The following is a 19364-nucleotide window of genomic DNA, read 5'->3' on the forward strand; positions in this document are numbered from 1 at the left end:
ACTGAAGAAAAAAGATCACATTTATTTAAAAAAGTAATTATAAAAAAGTGTGATTGAAAAATTTCATTTTCGTTACTGAATTCTCAATGACTTGTCACTAAGTTCTAGAAATCAATCACCAAATTTCAGTGAAGTTTCGGTGAATTCTGTGACATGTCTCTGAAAAGCAAAAATAATTTTTCTCTGTTTCCTCGACATTATTTTGATCATTAGAATTCAATAAAGCCCTTAAGTTACAGTATTTGATCGAAGAAGGAGTTTTTGGCGATCCTGCTGTTGCTTCATTGGAGAATATTTCATTTCCATTTTTTTCAAATGTCACATCACCAATCAACTCCTCCTCATCAGTAAATAAATCCTCCTCACTGCCTAACTCTTCATCACTATCAGGAATTATACGATTTTGGCTCATTTTATCTGCTTCGAAAATCACCTTTTCATTTTTCAGTCATTCCATGTATTCACTATTCGGAGGTTAGATTTCCTTGTTATTCTCTTTTAATAGGTGATGCGCATGCGCGTCATGCGTTATTTCAGGTTTTCGTTGAGTGTGGATAGGCGCTCGAAACCCGCTACTTTCCAGTTGACTATAGTCAACTGAAATTAATGCGATTACACGCACGTATCATATAAAATTAATCGTGCATTATTCGTTTGTCCTGCAGACGCTTAAGATGTTAAAATTAGTCCAGGGCCTCCAATTTTTAAGTTACAGAGGTTTTCTTTCAAAATTTTTGAAAAAATGTGCACAATAACAATTATGAATTATTTTTTTGACATTCGACTCCTACACAGCTAATTTCGTTTTGTTTAATTTTTTTTTCTTCTCGTATACCCTTCCGGGTCTTTACGATTTGTTCAATTCCCACCCCCCAACCCCCTGTATCACATTCGCCGAAGGACAAGGGAAAACCTCATTTGAGGGAAAAACCTGCCCAGGTACAGGCGTCTCTTGCGAGACTCCCGCTCGACAATGAAACCGTGAGATTTAGAGTGTCACAAATTTTGGCCCCCCCAGCCGGGAATCGAACCCGGGTCTCCCGCATGCCATTCCCACACTCTAACCATACAGCCACCGCCGCCGGTCGTTTTGTTTAATATAAAAATTTGCACCATTGATTTAAAATAGGTAGAAAAATTATCCTTAAAATATTTAAAATATACTCTCAATTCTTTCAGAAACAGTTTTCGGGCTGTTTTACATGAATGGTGAAGTTTTTTACTAAAAAAACAACGAAATTAGCTGCGTAGGAGTTGAATTTCAAAAAACTAATTCGTAATTGTTATTGCACATATTTTTTCAAAAATGTTGAAAAAAAAACCTCTGTAGCTCAAAAGTTGGAGGCCCTGGACTATTTTTAACATTTTAAGCATCTGCGGGGCAAGCGAACAATAACCAATTAATTTTTTTGCACTAATTATTCGTTTTTAGCCATAAATAATGGATCTTCAATACATGAGAAATTTCATTCCAATAGCCTGCGACTTTTAAAGCCCATAGTAGTCCCCTTAAATGACATTTCGAAATACTATTATTATTACTTTATTTATTAATTTTTTATATTCATTATTAATAAATTTATCTAATCTAAATTTTATAAAAATGAAAAAAACTATTTTTTCAAGGTTATTTTCATTAATTGATAATTAATGAAGAATATTATCAGAAATTCATATTACCAGGTTGAACGACAAAGGCAAATCCATCCTTGGCCCATTGGACGATGCCCATTCGATTCGCCACGACGCAGGGAATCATTACAGAGCCACCCTCCTGCACCGACTTGTTAACGGGCCTCACTTGGAAGAATTGTTGACTCACTTCACCTGAAAAGAGACAATAAACGGTAATGAAGACAGATTGTTCAGAGCCATATGGCAATCATAGCAGGAGGATCAGCGGATCGTCACGATAAAGTTGTAGGAATTTGAATAGAAATTCAATGATTTAGCAAGGAATTACGGTATTGATATGAGCAGATCCACGCCAAATCAGCAGGACAAAAAAGTTGATACTGGGGATTTTCGTCTTATTTTTTTTTCGGAAAACATGGCGATTAGAAAAAAATTTGCAAACGAAAAGTTGAAGAATATTGATAATTGAGGGAGTTATATTTTTTTGAAAATTGTTAGTCCAAAAATTTGTCCCAATTTTTTTTTCCAAATTGACCTCAATATCGCAGCGGGATTTCAAGCTGTCAAATCGTACTTCGACCCACTCAAAGAACATGATAAACCCTTAAAAATTGGATAACATGCGTAGCAGTATCTTTAGTTTGACGAGGTTTACACGAGAAAACGTTTTTTTTTCAATCGCTGATTACTCAAACATCTAATTTTCTAAGAATCCACTTTAAAAAAAAATTATGATTACTAAGATGTGTCCAAGATTCATATTTTATTTTTTGATTCATAGGATAAAAACGGTTGATTGATTGAGTCATTGGTTTTCTCTGAAAATTGAATTCTTCAATGAAAAATATGATATTTACGATTAAATTACTTTTCCTTTGTTTGTTAACGATTTGTAACCTTTATGTGTATTATCAATGTATAAATTTAGTAGATACTCGATTTAAAAAACAATCATTTTTTGAAAGAGGCAAAGGATTATGACGATTCCGAATAAATTATTCAACAATTGAAATCTCATTGTGAAAAACTTTGTTGAAATCATTCATTTTTCCTGCATTATTATTGAGATAAAAATTAATGATAATGAGAAACGGTAAGGTTTTATTATTCTGGTACACATGGAAAATAAAAGCGCCCTGTTCTAGTTGTCAATAAATTGACAAGAATTTTGGCGCCAATTAGAGTTTGTCTTTCGCCGTAGTTCGGCGGTTCACAATTTTTTCAGTGAGACAAGTAATTGAAAAGGATCGAAAATCGCTATTATTCGTGTAGTTATCCCCCCAAATAAAAGAATATTCAATTAAATATTAGTAAATAGCATATTTCATATACTAAACGAAAAATCGACATAATATCACAAAAATAATTTCTTAAGCCACAACCATTGTATACATATTTGACCAATTTATGGTAGGTTTCAGACAAAAAATCGGTGCTCTTCGGGCTGAGGAGGAAGTTACCGAATAAAAAGGTGATGCCTTTTTTCGAAATGAGATAATATTCCTTAAAAGACAAGAATAGTTTGATAGAAGAAAAAGAAGATATTGCTTCCCTTCTAATTCAAAACTATTGAGCGTAAGCGACGGTTATATTTTTTTAATATCTGGAGATTTTCCTCTACATAAACTCAATTCATTCAATATGAGAGTCTTTGATTTACGATTCACTGAATCGAAGCTTTTACACACACAAAAACTTAAACGTAAATAACGTTTAAGAAGTCGTCTTTTACGCTTTCGGAAGCGTATTTTATGCTTGAAGTTGAAGCGTAAATTATGCTCAAAATGGTCGTAAGTTACGATTACATAGACGTAATTTACGATCTCGTATTCGTAAATTACGCTGATTTTTTCGTATTTTTGATAAAAGTAATTTACGTTTTGATAAACGTAAAATACGCTTTATTTAGGCGGAATTTACATTTTTATTTTGACCATAAAATATGCTTTTTTGAAGCCTAAATTCCGATTTTCATGACGGAAAAAAATCCGCCAGACATCCTATTGATGTTAAGCGTAAATTACGTTTATTGAAACGTAATTTAGGTTTAGGTTTTTCTATGTGTAATATTTTTAGTTATTTTCTCATCTTCTGACACGAAAAAAGCGATTTCTTGTGGCAAGCAATTCTCACTTTATCATGAAATGTTTCTGTTTAAGTCATGAACACTTCACCGCAATCTGACATTGTCTGGCACATTATCCGGAATTCTTATCCCAAGAAATTTATCCTCAAGAGATGAGATATTTGGCGTAAGAAATTAGTTTTGTGATATTATGACGATATTTCTCTCAGTGTACAGTGTGCCTTTGTCATAATGTGTTTACAGATGACCGAATATAGCCTAAAACAACGATGACTAATAATTACTAATATTACTAATAATTAAATGACGGTAGAAATTCATTTTGAGTCCCAACTTAAGACTTTCAGGCTTCAACCGAAGACTTTTGAAAATCTTATTCGAAAACATTTGAAATCTCAAAATAAGGAATTATTATTTCTTCAGGTGCATGAGACGTTCATTCATTCGTATTTATCGGCCTGTTATGCTCGATCTCAGTATTTTCACTCCATCCCTGAATCTCGTCTCGTGATCTGGGACTCTTACTGCTGAAACCGAAGTTTCCGCAACCGACGAGATAAATGCTGTATCGATACAACCCACTGCAGAACCAATAGACGTAACAACGATAAACCCATTGAGTAAAGTAAACGGATTTATATTCTGTTATGGAGGACCGATCAATGTGATATATTTGATATCTGCGGTTGACAATAAAACGCAGTCTTCATCTGTAGATACGTCGTATATGTCGTTTATCTGTGATGTTATTATGGCTTATCAAAATAGAGGGAGCAAGGCCATCGGTTATTGATATCATAAATTCTGTTCGATTCAAGATTTTTGAAATATTTTTATTTCTATGGAAATGTATTTATTATTATCAGATGAGTATTACGCGTTGAGAGGAGATGGCACCGGAATTTCAAAATTGCAGAGACCTTTATTTATCATGCTTGTTTCATAAAATGGTATTCAATTCTCTTTTGTTCGTTACGCAGGCTTCATGGAAATTCGACGCAAGACAACTGTACTCATGAAAACCGCCTTACTTTTTCCATTCATTCGAGATATCCACTATTTCGGGTTCTCCTTTGCGATTCGAGATATTGCCCATGCATTTTTTCACTGAATACGGAACTTTATATAATGTTCCATATCTTGTGAAAAGTTGATCTAAACGAAAAACGCGAGCAAAAATCAAGTTCATGTTTGAAGAGAACCTTTAGCATTCTAATAAGTCCATTTATTTAATTTAAAAGAAGTAAACTCATTCTCCCAATGTTATTCATACATATGAATTTGATAAAACTCTTTTGTGTCGCTCTTCGCATCCGAAGAATGGGCAATTGCACAAAAACCGAGCGTCGAGACGATCGTCTGCCAAAATAAACCCTGAGAAAATAAATAAATAAAATAAATGCCCACGAAATATATACATTTTCGCGGCATTCCCTTGAAGTTTTTCAATTTCAGTGTGAATTGGTGCGCGTAATTTGATGCACACGCTATTGGGGTGCAGGACGTGCGGGTGATGCAACGTTTTTGGCATTTGTATGCAGCAATTCATCGTGGAAACTCCTCTCTTCAACAGGGTGTATATAGATTGAGTTTGAATCGCGGGTGGATGAAGAAAAGACGTGAATTTTACGACTTGGGTTTTTTTTACCGGTTTTCATGCCCGAGAAAAGAATGGTTGATTCGTCGGGGCGACTTATCGAAATTGAATCGGTAGATTCAACGCTGTGGGACATAACCAAATCACTTTCGTTACGCGTGAGGGGAGAGGATACAATGTCTACTTCGGAGAGTTGCGGTGTTTTCTTTTGCATTTTTTATTTGCTTTGCTTTTTTATTTCGATTATTTTTTTTTCGTTTTATTCTTTTCAACTTCCCGATCCAAAGGGAGGAAGTTATTGTAATTACCCCGAAAATTAAATGCGGAATTGTCATGATTTGTTGACGTTTCATGACCCCTAGAATCATCCTGATACGTTTTTGAAGACGCGTGTGTGTGTGTGTGTGTGTGTGTGGTGAAAATTTTGTCAGGTCAAATTTAAGATTCTTCCGAATGCTACCTTGACTAAGTTCGATCATAAGATTAATTGCATCAACTGTTGTTGAAAAAATTCATTTTGAAATCAATATTCGGGGAAAGGTAAAAAATTTTAAGGTTGGGGCAATGTTGAATTCAATGAATCATTGAATTCATTTTAGAATACATTGTCATGAAATTCCATTCGGAAGCAAATTGTTAATATACTAGCAAAAATATATTGATTATACTGTGACAAAAGCAATTTTCCACTTGTTTTTTATTCAGAGCATTCAAACTATCCGGTTTATTCTGCTAAAAAAAAGTTTTAAAAAAATACAAAAACATATTATATATATACATGTTTACATAGTTCGACAGATCCTCCTTCTAGCAAGTTTTTTTTCCTGGGGACTTCAGCCGAAAATTCCACAAATATTTTCCCTCAAAACGTCTAAGCTGTGTGATAACCGGAAAACGTGTTCCCTGGCTGTATTTCATCCCGACAAAAGGGCAAACTTGGTGGGTATAAGAAGCAATTTTCCTAAAGATGTATGTATGCATACACTGAAGAAGCTAGAGTAAGGAAACAAAACGGTGAATCCACGCCCCTCGTTTTACACGTCGGATCTTAGAACATTAATTCTCGGGGTATATAACCCCAGTGCAAAGCGCTCTGAAAACAGAGGGATTCCGGTGAGCAGTGAGAGACGAGTTAACGCGTCTAACACGAATGTGCAAGAAACATTGTTCTTTTTTATAACTCAGAGGAATTTAAAGTTGAAGGATCATCGTCATTAATGGTTTGGGGAAGAGAATTATTCAGAAAATCACGACAGATTCCTAGATCCAAAGTGTAATCGTTTAAAGACCAATATTTTTTCTAGAATTTTTTACTTTATTTCGACAATATTTTGTTGGAAATTAGTGAATTCATAAATTTATTGGCAGACAGTCAGAGGAAGAAATGAAATTTTGCGAACAGTTGACTAACAATTTCCAGGAGAGTGACACTGAATTTGATTTAAGGGAAAAATTATGAAATTCAAGATTCCACTGATTATTTTTCCAACCCAAATATCGGGCAATATAATTGGCCCATTCGACATCACATGGTACAAGCTACAGGGTTTTCAACTGATAATTTTTTGATAATTTTCTCTGGTCCTTGCTATATAAAAAACAAAACATCATGCAGTCGAATTAACCCCTTGTCAAATTGACAGATTGAATTCAATTGGGGTAATCCGAGGATTTTTATTCGAAATGAGTGTTAATTATACAATTTTCGTTTCTCAATTGTGAGTTTCGTCTCATGGTCCAATTATATTGCCCGACATTTGGATTGGAAAAATAATCCTCCGAATACCACACGAGCTTCAAAATTAATCGGGTATTTTCCTCAAGGTTCCCTGCATACAAACGAAATCGTCAAGTTTTTCAGAAAAAATCACTCGTGCTTCGCACTCGTGATTTTTTAACCTGAAAAACTTGACTCCTTCGTTTGTTTGTAACGAACCTATCGGAAAATACCCGATAATTTTGAAGCTCTTGTGGTATTACAAGTGAAAATTTAATAAAATTCCAAATATTTTTGGAGCAGGAAGAAGAGAATTCCCTAATTTACTTGTATATTCAATGCGAACGTTAATATTCAGTATATTTAATATTCAGTTAACTGGAAATTCAAGGATATATGTATTTGCCTGAATGTTCCGAATTCCTACCAATTTTTATAGAATAATTGAACTGAAATTTACATTTCCTGTATTTTCTCATTATTTTAACAACATTTGATTGCAAATTAGTGAATTCATAGATTTATTGCAAGGCCGTTAGAAAAGCAATTAAAATTTTATGAACAATTTTAGCAGCAGGAGGAAGAAAATTCCCTAGTTTACTAGTATTTTCAGTGAGAGCATTAATATTCAGTACCAAATTACGCCAAATTTTCATTAAATTGGAAATTCAAAAATATATTTACCTGAATTTTCCTCATTTCTACTAATTTTTATACAATAATTGAAGTGAAATTATTATTATTTATTACGCGCCATTGATTTTTCGAGAAATTTTCGATTTTCAATGATGAAACTTTGAAATTTTACCAAAAAAATTTCAATTGTGAACGAAACCGTCTTAACAATATGGAATAAATAATTAATTGCTTCAAAATAAATTTTCTACCAGAATAAAATGAACGATTCATTGGAAATAAAACATCAAAGTGCTGTCTTTCTCTGCCGAACCGATGATTCTTCAAATAGAATAGAAATGGCCTCAAATGAAGAACGAATACCCTGATAAAATATGCCACTTGAACTTGTCGAAGTGCTGAATTCAAAAAATCAAGTACCATGTACTCCAACAATCCGGATTTTCGCCTATATAAAGACTTTTTACGACAGCGTAAAAAAGTCATAATACTGTAGAATGGAATTGAGGAATATATACCCAACAACTTGCCGTTCGAGAGCTCTAAAATCTTGGCATATTACAGTTTTCACATTTTTAAGTCGAAAATTTTATCCAATCATGAAATACTTTGCGTTCACCCTAAAACTAGTATTTTCAAGACGTCTTAATTTACAACATTAGACTGAAAAATGTGGCTTACCGGCTAATTAGGTGATAACTGAAATTTCGAATGACTTGAAATATGATGTTTGATAAACAAGACATTTTCATACTGTCTTGAAATGTCTTGTCTTGAAATTTAAGTTAAAAATTTCAAGATATTTTTTTATTACTTGAGGGACACTAACCAACTTGATACAAGGAAATTTAATATCTTTCACAAAAATTAAATTTTTACCGTGATCATCAGAAATATCCCAAGAAGAATTCGAACTGTTGGTAGGAAAAAATATAATCTATTGTATGACAAGCATTTAGTCTGAGAGAACTTCATAGGTTTATACTATAGGAAGAATACATGTGCGAGGAAAGAATATTTTTTTTCCCAAAAAAAAAAATGTCCCCTCGACATTATTTAGTTTGCCAATACCACCGTTTTCGGCAAGAAAATTGTAGTTTCCTCTTGAAGTTTGTTCCATGGAAATTAAATTAAATTAAAACCGGTTAAATCAAAACCGGAGCCTCACACTGACAGAAAAAAAAATTAATTTATCAAGAGAATTTTATTTGATTTTTATTTTTCATTTACCAACTATCATTTGGTTGTTAATTGCCAAATAAACATGATTACATAGTGAATACCAGTTATCTCTTCTTCAAATACATTTGACTGCGAGAAATCGAACTTCTCTAGAATTGAATTTCTTGTAATTCGTCGCAATAATGAGAGTATTTGATTTCTTTCTAGCCAAAAGTTTGCTAACTCCAGAAATTCGGTGATTTACTCAGAAATCAAAATTATTCTCATCACTAAATACGTTCATACGTTGTTCCAAGTAAATTATAATTGAAGTGAGCATTTTGTATATCGAATTAGGATGAATATTGTTACGCGGAAAAAGCTTTGAGATTGTAGTAAGATGTCGTTGAGTTAAAAGATATTCATATTTCTTGACTAAAACAATCGCATTAGTTTACAATAACAGAATCACAGATTATGGCAATTCAACACAAACTTGGATATCACAAATTTCGTTCAATGTGATGTACGGAAAGCTCAATTTAAACATCGGCTTCATTTGAGGAACAACATTAAATTTATTCCTCAATGTAATCATCTCCTAGGTACAAATTTTTTATCAATTCATGAAAGTAGAAAATTTCTCGACTGGAGATTATATTAGGTTAAAAAAAATATAACTGTTCCATTTTTGTGGTGAATACATGTGACTTAACGCCGAGGATTGTTTTATTTGATTTAAGTAAACGTATCTCAGGAAGAAATAATTGATATTCATCGTAAGATCTTATTTATTTGAAGTTGGTTCAAGTACATAATACTTGTTCCAAGAAAGAAACATCTCAATCCAAATAATTTTGTCCACCAGTGCATATAATTCTCTGTAAAACGAATGTATTTACCCGAAAGGCATATCAATGTTTCACGAGAACAATTATTACTATGAAAATTATCATGTTTGGGTGGTAACTTTCTTTTTGTCCACAGGTAAATGGATTCAACACGACAAAAGATCCCTTCAGGGGAACATAATTCTTCAGCAGAACTAATTTTTTCCCTAAGTATCTCAACTTGAGACTTTCAAAAGGTTTAAATTGGGATTTTCAACTCTTAAATTGACTTTCGAATCTCAAGTTGAGACTTTCAGAACTCGATTTGAGAATCCGAAAATCTCAAAAATTTAATTTGAGACTTACAAATTGAAATTTGTTTTTTTTGTGAAAAGTGTCCTATTTGTAGAGCTTATTTTTTACAGCTCATGAAATATCTCTCATTCCTCTCATCCCCCAGATACACCGGTTCCGCATAAATCGTACAGGTCTCGTTTTTATACCGAGGTCTCAATTATCGCCCCTGTACTGATAAATCGAGCCAGCCAGTTCTTCATATATAACGCGAAACAGCTAAATGCTCAACTCAGCAAAATACCGGAAGTCTCAAGTTATTTATATTAATAATTGAAAAACGACGATAATGGCGCTTGGATAAAAATTGGATTGGGACATGTGATAAGATATTTAGACCCAGCGGGAGAAAGACGAGTGCAATTTGACGATGACGTAAATGCCGGATCGATAGAGCCCGGTGAGTGTGTGTGCAAGAGAAGAGACGCTGAGAATTGCGCGTTCTATTCACGAGGTGGAGTCTGCAAGCAAATCGACCGGTCTTAGCTGTCTCTTACTCACTCCATCGGCGACTGTGTAACATACCTTCTTGTTTTGTGAAAATACGAACGAGCTTGGAGACGTGATGGACGCACAAACCAGGTACTTTGACTCCGGTAACTTAATGATAGGGTGATATCACTCGCGCATTTCCGCTCTTGTGACAATATATTGCAATGTTATTTTGGGATGACACAAATTGAGGCATTGGCGCAATTAACTGGCGTCTCGCCTCCCGGGAATTCTTGAGAACAATTCTTCTTGGGTGAATAATTGACGATCTTCTTTGATCAAATTCGGATTTGATGTCTTTGATCGGCATTTGAACGGGGTCAATTGAAGAGAAAATGATCAGATTCAGATCCGGTCCACCTGACATTAATTTTAATAAGTTTTTCAGATAATTTAATTAACTATTATTATACTATCCAAATTAAGTTTTATCAACCATTATCAATAATTATTTTCAATCTTTAAAAAGGATCATTATACTATAATTAAAATAAATTAAATTAATTTAATTTAATGAATTTAATTTAATTAATCAATTTAATTAACAGTCAGCCCTTCTCAAATGTACAGAAGGGAGGGATCATGATGTAGTAAATACGTATTAGAGGAGTATCAAATTTACACGCAAATGATCTTGAGAAAAAAATCACCAAATGTCTATTTATTTATTAGAGTTATTGTTATTATCATTATTATTATTCATTAATGAATAATAATCATGATAATAACAAATAATAATAATAATGATAATAATCGTAAATTCAACGAATACCCCGATGCAAATCATATAGGCAATGTACAGTTTACTCAATAGTAACAGTGCGATAGCGTAGTGGTTAGGGCATAGGATTAGTAATCATAGGGTCCCCGGTTCGATCCCCAGCATCGGTAAAAAAATAATAAGCTTTTTCAGAGGTAATAACAGTAGAGATTCATTAAGGGAGGCGGCTTACGGTGAAAGAATTGAATCATCTTTTGTTTTGGATTAGTTATCATTGATAATTGTTATTGACACAGACAGATAGGTCATCCGGTTTTCATACAGTTAACTTGATCAAGTTCGGATCCATTCGTCCTGATCAAATCCGGATTGGTCATAGGCGTAATATGTCTGATCAACATGGACCCCTAGGGCAAAAGGGACCACTGACAGAAAATTGGTAATTTTTTTTTCTTTCCTTCAAATCAGGAACAATGAATGTTGGATTAAAAGTTTGTTTCACGATCATAACCGTCACAGGGGTTTTATAGACAAGAAGTGTTGCTTCCATTTGGAAGCAAAAACTATCAAAAAAATCAAGAAGTTATCAATTTTCTGTCAGTGGTCCGTTTTGCCCTACTCTCCCCTACATGTTCTCAAAAAAAATTTGAGATAGTTTACAATACATTCTCATGAATTTATTCTTGTTCCTCAAGATGAAAATACTCTTAAGGGTCACTGATCCATTCTTGGGAACGATTCTTCTTGTATGAAAAATTGACAATTTTCAATTACTCGCGAACTGCAGAGTCAGATTCTCTGATTTTTTTCAACTCTCAAAATATTTTTTTAAGCTTTGAAATGAGAGTTGACTTGTCTGAATCGCATCGTTTGATCGGGAGATATGGGCCTTTAAAGATGGTCCATCCATCATTAAACTCAGTCAATTTATTTGAACCGATGCTAAGACCATTTCACAACTTTGCAGGGGGCATAACGGGTTGAAATATTATCCATAAATTATTTATCAGAACGAAATGTAAAGGCTCACGAACATCTCCAAGAACCGGCAAACAACATGTTCTCAAAAAAAAATTAGATAGTTAAAGTAAAATACATTTTAATGGAATTATTCTTGTTGCTCAAGATGAAAATACTCTCAAGGGGCACTGATCCATTCTTGGGAACGATTCTTCTTCTATGAAAAATTGACAATCTTCAATTACTCGCGAACCGCAGAGTCAGATTCTCCGATTTTTTTAACTGTCAAAATATTTTTTTTACCCTTTGAAATAAGACTTGACTTATCTGAATCGCATTATTTGGTCGGGAGATACGGACCTTTAAAGATAGTCCATCCATCCCATACGGAAAAATATATATTCTGAAAATGACCGACTGTAATGGTTAGGTGGGTGAGGTGTTGCTCCGGCGGACATCCAAGCTAAGCAGCGTTGAGCTGGGTTAGTACTTGGATGGGTGACCGCTTAGGAACACCTCGCTCGCACAAAAATTGCGGGCGGTAGGTACGGTGTAGCGGCCTAGTGTCTCCATCTAGTCAGTGTGACAGATGGATATATTAGGGCACTGCACAATCGACCGGCTGTGCGACTGGGGTTTTACATGGTTTCCCGTGAAGTCCTAGCTCGAATGGGGCACAGCTAAAAGTAAGACGGCCATGATACCGCAGATAACAATGAGAGGAAAAAGAAAGGAGGGGAGGTAGGCTAGAGGAGGGGTTTCAAAACGAGAATTACTTCGATAAAACCAATGAAATAGAAAAAAACAAAATATAAAAATATATATATTCTTAAAATTATATATTTTATGTATGGAATTGGCCTGATTTATACATAAAAGTTATATAAAATAGGGGAGGGTGGGGCAAAATGGAACGGTGCAAAAAACGAATATAGAGCGAAATTCAGGCAACTTTTTTTTTCACCATATGTGAGCTCAAAAATGATGATTCGGGGTTAAGTCAGTGACATCAGTCTACTCTGTAGTTATCGCTATCTTGTAATCTAAGGGAGATAAGAGAATTTTGATAAGGACCTTTTTGTAGAGAATTTCAAGGGCTATAAAAAAGGCCATTATAAAAATTTTGCTATCTTCATTGTAAAAAAGATAATTCAAGGTTAAAAAACTGAAGAAAAATCTGATGTCTGTAAATTCAATTATAGAGTAATAGACAATTATAGATAAATAAATAAGAGCTTTGGAATATTATTATTGTTCTATGAATAAATTGAATATTAAAAAAAGGTCCTATAGTTTTTGAAAACCAAAATACACTACCGTTCCATATTGCCCCACTCTCCCCTTTTCTTGAAAATTAATAGAAATCTGGAAAGTTAAGGTAAATGAATTTTTGAATTTTCAATTGATTGAAAATTGAAGAATACATTATATGATTTAGTTTACTAAAGTTTACTAATGTTTTGTTGGAAAATTCAGATGAGTTGAGGAATTCTAATCCTTCTGCTCTTCAAAAATTTCGAATTCCAATTAATTTTTATTATTTTTCCCCTGAATCGAAATCACTCACTGTTTTGAAAATATTTAGACAACTGCTCATGAAATTTCAGTTTTCTTTCAACTATTTAGCCTACTAAAGGAGAGGAAAATGGCACATTTTATCTCAAATCATTCGTTCCGGTGTCATACACTGAGAGAAAAATCGTCATAATATCACAAAACTAATTTCTTGTGCCAAATATTTCATTTCTTGAGGAGAAATTTCTTGGGATAAGAATTTTTTGTACCGTTCCATTTTGCCCCGCGTTCCATTTTGCCCCGCCGTTCCATTTTGCCCCACAGTTCCATTTTGCCCCACCGTTCCATTTTGCCGCACAGTTCCATTTTGCCCCACCCTCCCCTATAAATTTACAAATTTAACGGACGGAATATAATGAACTAAACTACCGACTGTAATGGTTAGGTGGGTGAGGTGTTGCTCCGGCGGACATCCAAGCTAAGCAGCGTTGAGCTGGGTTAGTACTTGGACGGGTGACCGTTTAGGAACACCTCACTCGCACAAAAATTGCGGCGGTAGGTACGGGGTAGCGGCCTATTGTCTCCATCTAGTTAGTGTGACAGATGGATATATTAGGACACTGCACAATCGGCCGGCTGTGCAACTGGGGTTTTACATGGTTTCCCGTGCAGTCCTAGTTCGAATGGGGCACAGCTAAGAGTAAGACGGCCATGATACCGCAGATAACAATGAGAGGAAAAAGAAAGGAGGGGTGGCAGGCTAGAGGAGGGGTTTCAAATCGAGGATTACTTCGATAAAACCAATGGAATAGAAAAAATAAATAAAATAATAATGAATTAAACTCCGACAATTTGTTTGAACTGACGCTAAGACCCTTTGACAAGCTTGCAGGGGGTATAACGGGTTGAAACGTTATCTATAAATTATTTATCAGAATGAAATGTAAACGCTCCCGAACATCTTTAAGAACCGGGAAACAACATGTTCTCAAAAAAAAAAATTAGATAGTTTAAAATACATTTTAATGAATTTATTCTTGTTTCTTAAGATAGAAATCCTCTTAAAGGTGGCTGTGGTCCATATTCTCCGCGAAGATAAGAGGTATCAGTACAGGAAGAAGCACACATACACGTACAATTCGAACAAAAAGCCAGGGCTGTATATGGCGTCCGTGTTGCCACCTTAACCGGTCTCCCCGACGTTGGTCTCAGCTCCCTAGCAGTTGCCAGCCACGATGATTTGCCATTGTGATAATCACGCGACGCTACGTTTTCTGTATCTCACTGGGCGTTCATTCTCATAGTTATAATTTTATACCAATTATTATCACTGTTATTACAGACGTACAGGATAAGGAACTGTACCCGTGTGCAGAATAAGTAGTTGAGTCGGCACAACCCTTCTATGACCTCCATGTACACATATTTCGCGTAATACACGTCCCTAGTGTTCAAGTAATTTATACATAGAATTATTATTTTTCCGTTGGCTTCTTTTAGTTCAATTTATGCTTGTTTTTTGCTGCCAGATTCCCAGGATTTCCAACATCATTAGATAATGAACGTGAATGATGTTTCTTCTATACTGTGGGCAGCAAATATTGAAACTTTATAAACAGTTGACTAAGGATTTTCCGGGAAGGGGCGTTGAATTCGATTTAGGGGAGAAACATCATGAAATTTAATCTATTATAATGGAAGACAGGAGCAGCAGGAAGACAATTCACAGTTCCTCAACTTACTTGAATTAATAATAAAAATATGAATTGAATTCCTAATGAATATATTCAGCACGAAACTGCGTTATATTTACCTGAATTTTCATTAACTTCAGACATTTATATGAAATAATTGTACGATTTTTGATTGTAATTGATTGCAATGATTGTAGTGATTTTTCATGAAATTTGGAATTTTCATGATTTCCATTCATCGTCATGGGATAATTAAACTAAAATCAATGGTTTCCATTGATTTTTCAACAAACTGTGAACTTCCAACGACGAAATGCCTTGAAATTTCAGTGGAATTGTCACTTGATAAAAATTTCCAGCAACTGTACCAGAAAATTCAGCCAAAAACTTTTAAGTGTGTACTTTGCTCAATAGAATGATTGTTTTTTTCGCTCCTTTCAGTTCAACCCATTGCAAGTTTTTTGCTTCCAGCCTCCCAGATGCCTTATACCTCATCAGATAATGAACGTGGACAAAGTTTCTCCAGCATTTTCTCCTATTTTTCTGCCTCAAATATTTACATTAGCATACCGAGTGTGTACGACGAAAAAAGTACGAAGAAAAGAGGATGAAGAGTAAAACACGAGAGGGAAGAGGATGCTCTGGAGTTTAAATTCCTGTGGCTCCAGATATTTTCTATATGTACTTGGTAAAAGAGCAGAAGTCTTGGCATAAGGTATTCATGGGGTACTTAAAATTTGAGCTGGCTTGTTGTACACCAAAGAGACTAAGAAAATCCCGCTGGGGGGGAACAAAAACCGGGGATATATGGGACACAGCCTCATGGAAAAGAAATAAAAAAGAAATATACACATAGATTTTATTATATTATATTAGATGGGATATGTTATATTATATGACTTCTAAATGAGTTATTTTCAAATATTATGTATAAAACCAATGAATCAAGAAAAAATTAATGGAACATAAAATTGGAATTAAATAAATGTTTCATGACCCGAGTGGAAATTGTTTCAGGTCCGCCTGAAGTATGATCAGAACTTGATCCAGTTTTCGTAAGATTTGACTGATCAAGTAATTTCTGATGAGAACTTGACCAAGTTTTGATCTAGTGGATCGGATTCCAAAAACGATCGGCGAGTTCAGATCAAGTTCTGGTCAGGTAGGCATGATCAGGTGATTTCTGATGAGAACTTGACCAAGTTTTGATCCAGTCGATCGGATTCCAAAAACTTCAGACGGGCTCCGATGTAGTTCTGATCAGGTAGACATGATCTCAGTCTGAGGTCAGGTTGCCTAAACCGGCTACATGTCTCGAAAACTTATGCAAAAATAACTCCGACAAAATAACTCGGACTCAAAAAATTTTTCAAAAATAACTTTGCGACAAAAAAACTTCCGTCTAAATAACTTTGCGACACAATAACTGTAAAAAACAAAACTTTTACAAAAATAACTCGGCATGAACAAAACTTGAAAAAAAGAAAATTGTGAAGTTATTTTTGTGAAAAATGAAAAAATGTGAATAAAAATTTGAAATTGTACATTGTATTGTTTATCAAAAAAATTAGAAAATTGTAAAGTTATTTTTGTAAAAAATGAAAAAATGTGGATAGCTTTTTACTATATCTCTCAAAAAATAAAAGTATAATTCTGCAGTTATCTTTGCCAAAGTTATTATGCTCAAAGTTGTTTTATCGGGAAATTATTTTAGTCAAAGTTTTTTAGTCGCGAAGTTATTTTTGCAGAAGTTTTTGAGTCCGAGTTATTTTATCGGAGTTATTTTGGTATAAGTTTTCGAGACGTGCTACCGCCTAAACCCAATTTGATCCGATTCGGATTTGATGCAATTGATTTTCATTTGAACGGGGTTAATGGAAAAAAAAATGATAAGATTCGGATCCGGTCTACTTGATCTTATTTTGAACAAACCTTTTCCGAGGATCAAATTTTTGGATAAAATTTTAACTAAACAAATTTTCTCTCTCTGAATATACGCCCAAAACGGTGAGATCATAAATAATCTCAAAGTCAACAAATACCCAGTTACAGATCATATACGCAAAACGGAGTCCCCGTAATAACAATAGCGCGATAGAGTAGTGGTCAGGACTTAGAATTAGTAATCGTAGGTTCCCCGGTTCGATCTCCACCTTCGGAAAAAATACGAAGGTTTTTTCAACGGGAATTACGGTAGGGGTTCATTAGGAGAGGCTATCTATCTTGAAACAATTGAATTATCTTTTGTTTTGAAATAGTTATCACTAATAATTATTATTGATTCCGGCAGACAGGTCATCAGGTTTGAATACGTCAGCTTGATCAAATCCAGAACTGTTAGGCTTGATCAAGTCTTGATTAAAAACCCCGTTACATGACTGATCAGGACTTGATTCAGTCACCAGATCATTTTCTGATCAATCGTCAGGCCTGACCTGATCCAGTCCTAACTTGGACCTGACCAAAATTTCCACTCGGGGAGTTACTAGCAAACGGGCGTTCCGCGCCCGTCACTAGATTAATTCATACTATTTTATTTTATTTCATTTCCGTTTCCATCTTCGCAAGTTACAACACTGAATGAAAAGGAATTATATTAAAGATCAATAAAAAGTGTTTTTTCTTTGTGATGAAAACAAACACACAAAACCAAAGTCATTGAAAATCCCATTCGAGTAATAGAAAAATCTCTGCATGTATTCCTGAAAATGTTAAAAATCTATTTTTCCCGTCATATGGTAAAAGGATATCGGTATACTCCTCATTTCTATGGTCGGAATTCAATTATTATTATGAAAAGGAAATGAAAAAAGAATCATAAAAGGATAATCGGCTATACAATGAATTTTTTTTCTTTTATGTCGGCGGGAACTTTGAATCAGTTTTTTTCTTCAAGTATTAGAGAGATATCAATATTTCAGCGAAAAGAAATTCAAAAAATGCAAAAGAAAGTGGGCGGAAAGAACTAAAAAATTAATTTTTCAATGTCTCCGGAAAGTTTTAAAATAGATTTTTTCCGAGCAATAAAAGAATACCCATAAATTTTATTTCTATCCTTGTCTTTTAATAGAATGAATAGAATAAGTGACAGAAATGGAGAATTGGAGACTAAAAATTTGATCGGATTATTATTATGTAATAATATTGAATTCCATGAAAGTCGTATTTAAAATTCTCGATATGATCTCCATTTCCATTGAATATATATTCCATTCTAAGACTGAAATATTGAAAATGTGAGTAATCCGTTTACACTTGGAACGAGTGATTTTTATGCGCAGATGCACAAACCCCTGATGCCCGCACTCTCCTCATGCTCTGAGAACAGTAGGACCGAGTGAGAAGCCGAGTATAGCCATGAGTAGGTTAGGTAAATCCTCGAGATTAAAATCCATATGACAAATTTTAGAAAAAGTTTGCGAATGAGATTTGCAGTTTTTAGGTCGCTTGATATAGGTCTTGAATGAAGAGTTATCCCCTGAAGCATTTCAGGTTCAGTTATACTTGGATAGCAACTCTCATGATTTAGTGTAATTGATGTTCGAGTTAGGGTAAAAATTTGGGGAAAATTTATTTTTTACTTGCATCCCATTTGCAATAGACTAGATTAATTTGAATGATGCAGTAGAATAACTGGTGGCTGGAATTAAAACATTAAGATATGCATTCTAGACATTCTAGGTGTCTTACTCGAGAATCTTTTGTTTCAAACTTATGTCTCATTTTTTTCCTCAAATACTTCATTTATTTTCCAATTATAATTTTTGTTCCGTCAATAGTATATTACGTGCTAAGGCGGAGANGGCTGAATTTATCAGTTTTTATATGTAGTTTTATATTTTGGTACATTAACGCTGGGTGGCGCCACACGTTTTTCAGTCCTAAGGAGTGCATTTCTCACTTTTTCACTCCTAAGTAGTGCATTTCTCACTTTTATACTGCTCAACGGTAAAAAGACCTACTTCT

The 19364-nt window shown here is 34.3% G+C and overlaps 1 protein-coding gene across 1 annotated transcript in view; it reads right to left on the minus strand.

Annotated features, from left to right (window-relative positions):
• Positions 1-19364, minus strand: part of LOC107040433 (nephrin) — a 290643-nt gene that overhangs the window by 53059 nt on the left and 218220 nt on the right. Inside the window, exon 2 of the mRNA XM_029126266.1 lies at positions 1681-1827. Coding sequence (XP_028982099.1) covers positions 1681-1827 — 147 coding nt within the window. The remainder of the gene's footprint in view (positions 1-1680; positions 1828-19364) is intronic.

This window comes from Diachasma alloeum, unplaced genomic scaffold, assembly GCF_001412515.2.
Source record: "Diachasma alloeum isolate Michigan unplaced genomic scaffold, Dall2.0 Dall_scaffold_00335, whole genome shotgun sequence".
In the NCBI taxonomy this organism is placed as follows: Eukaryota; Metazoa; Arthropoda; class Insecta; order Hymenoptera; family Braconidae; genus Diachasma; species Diachasma alloeum.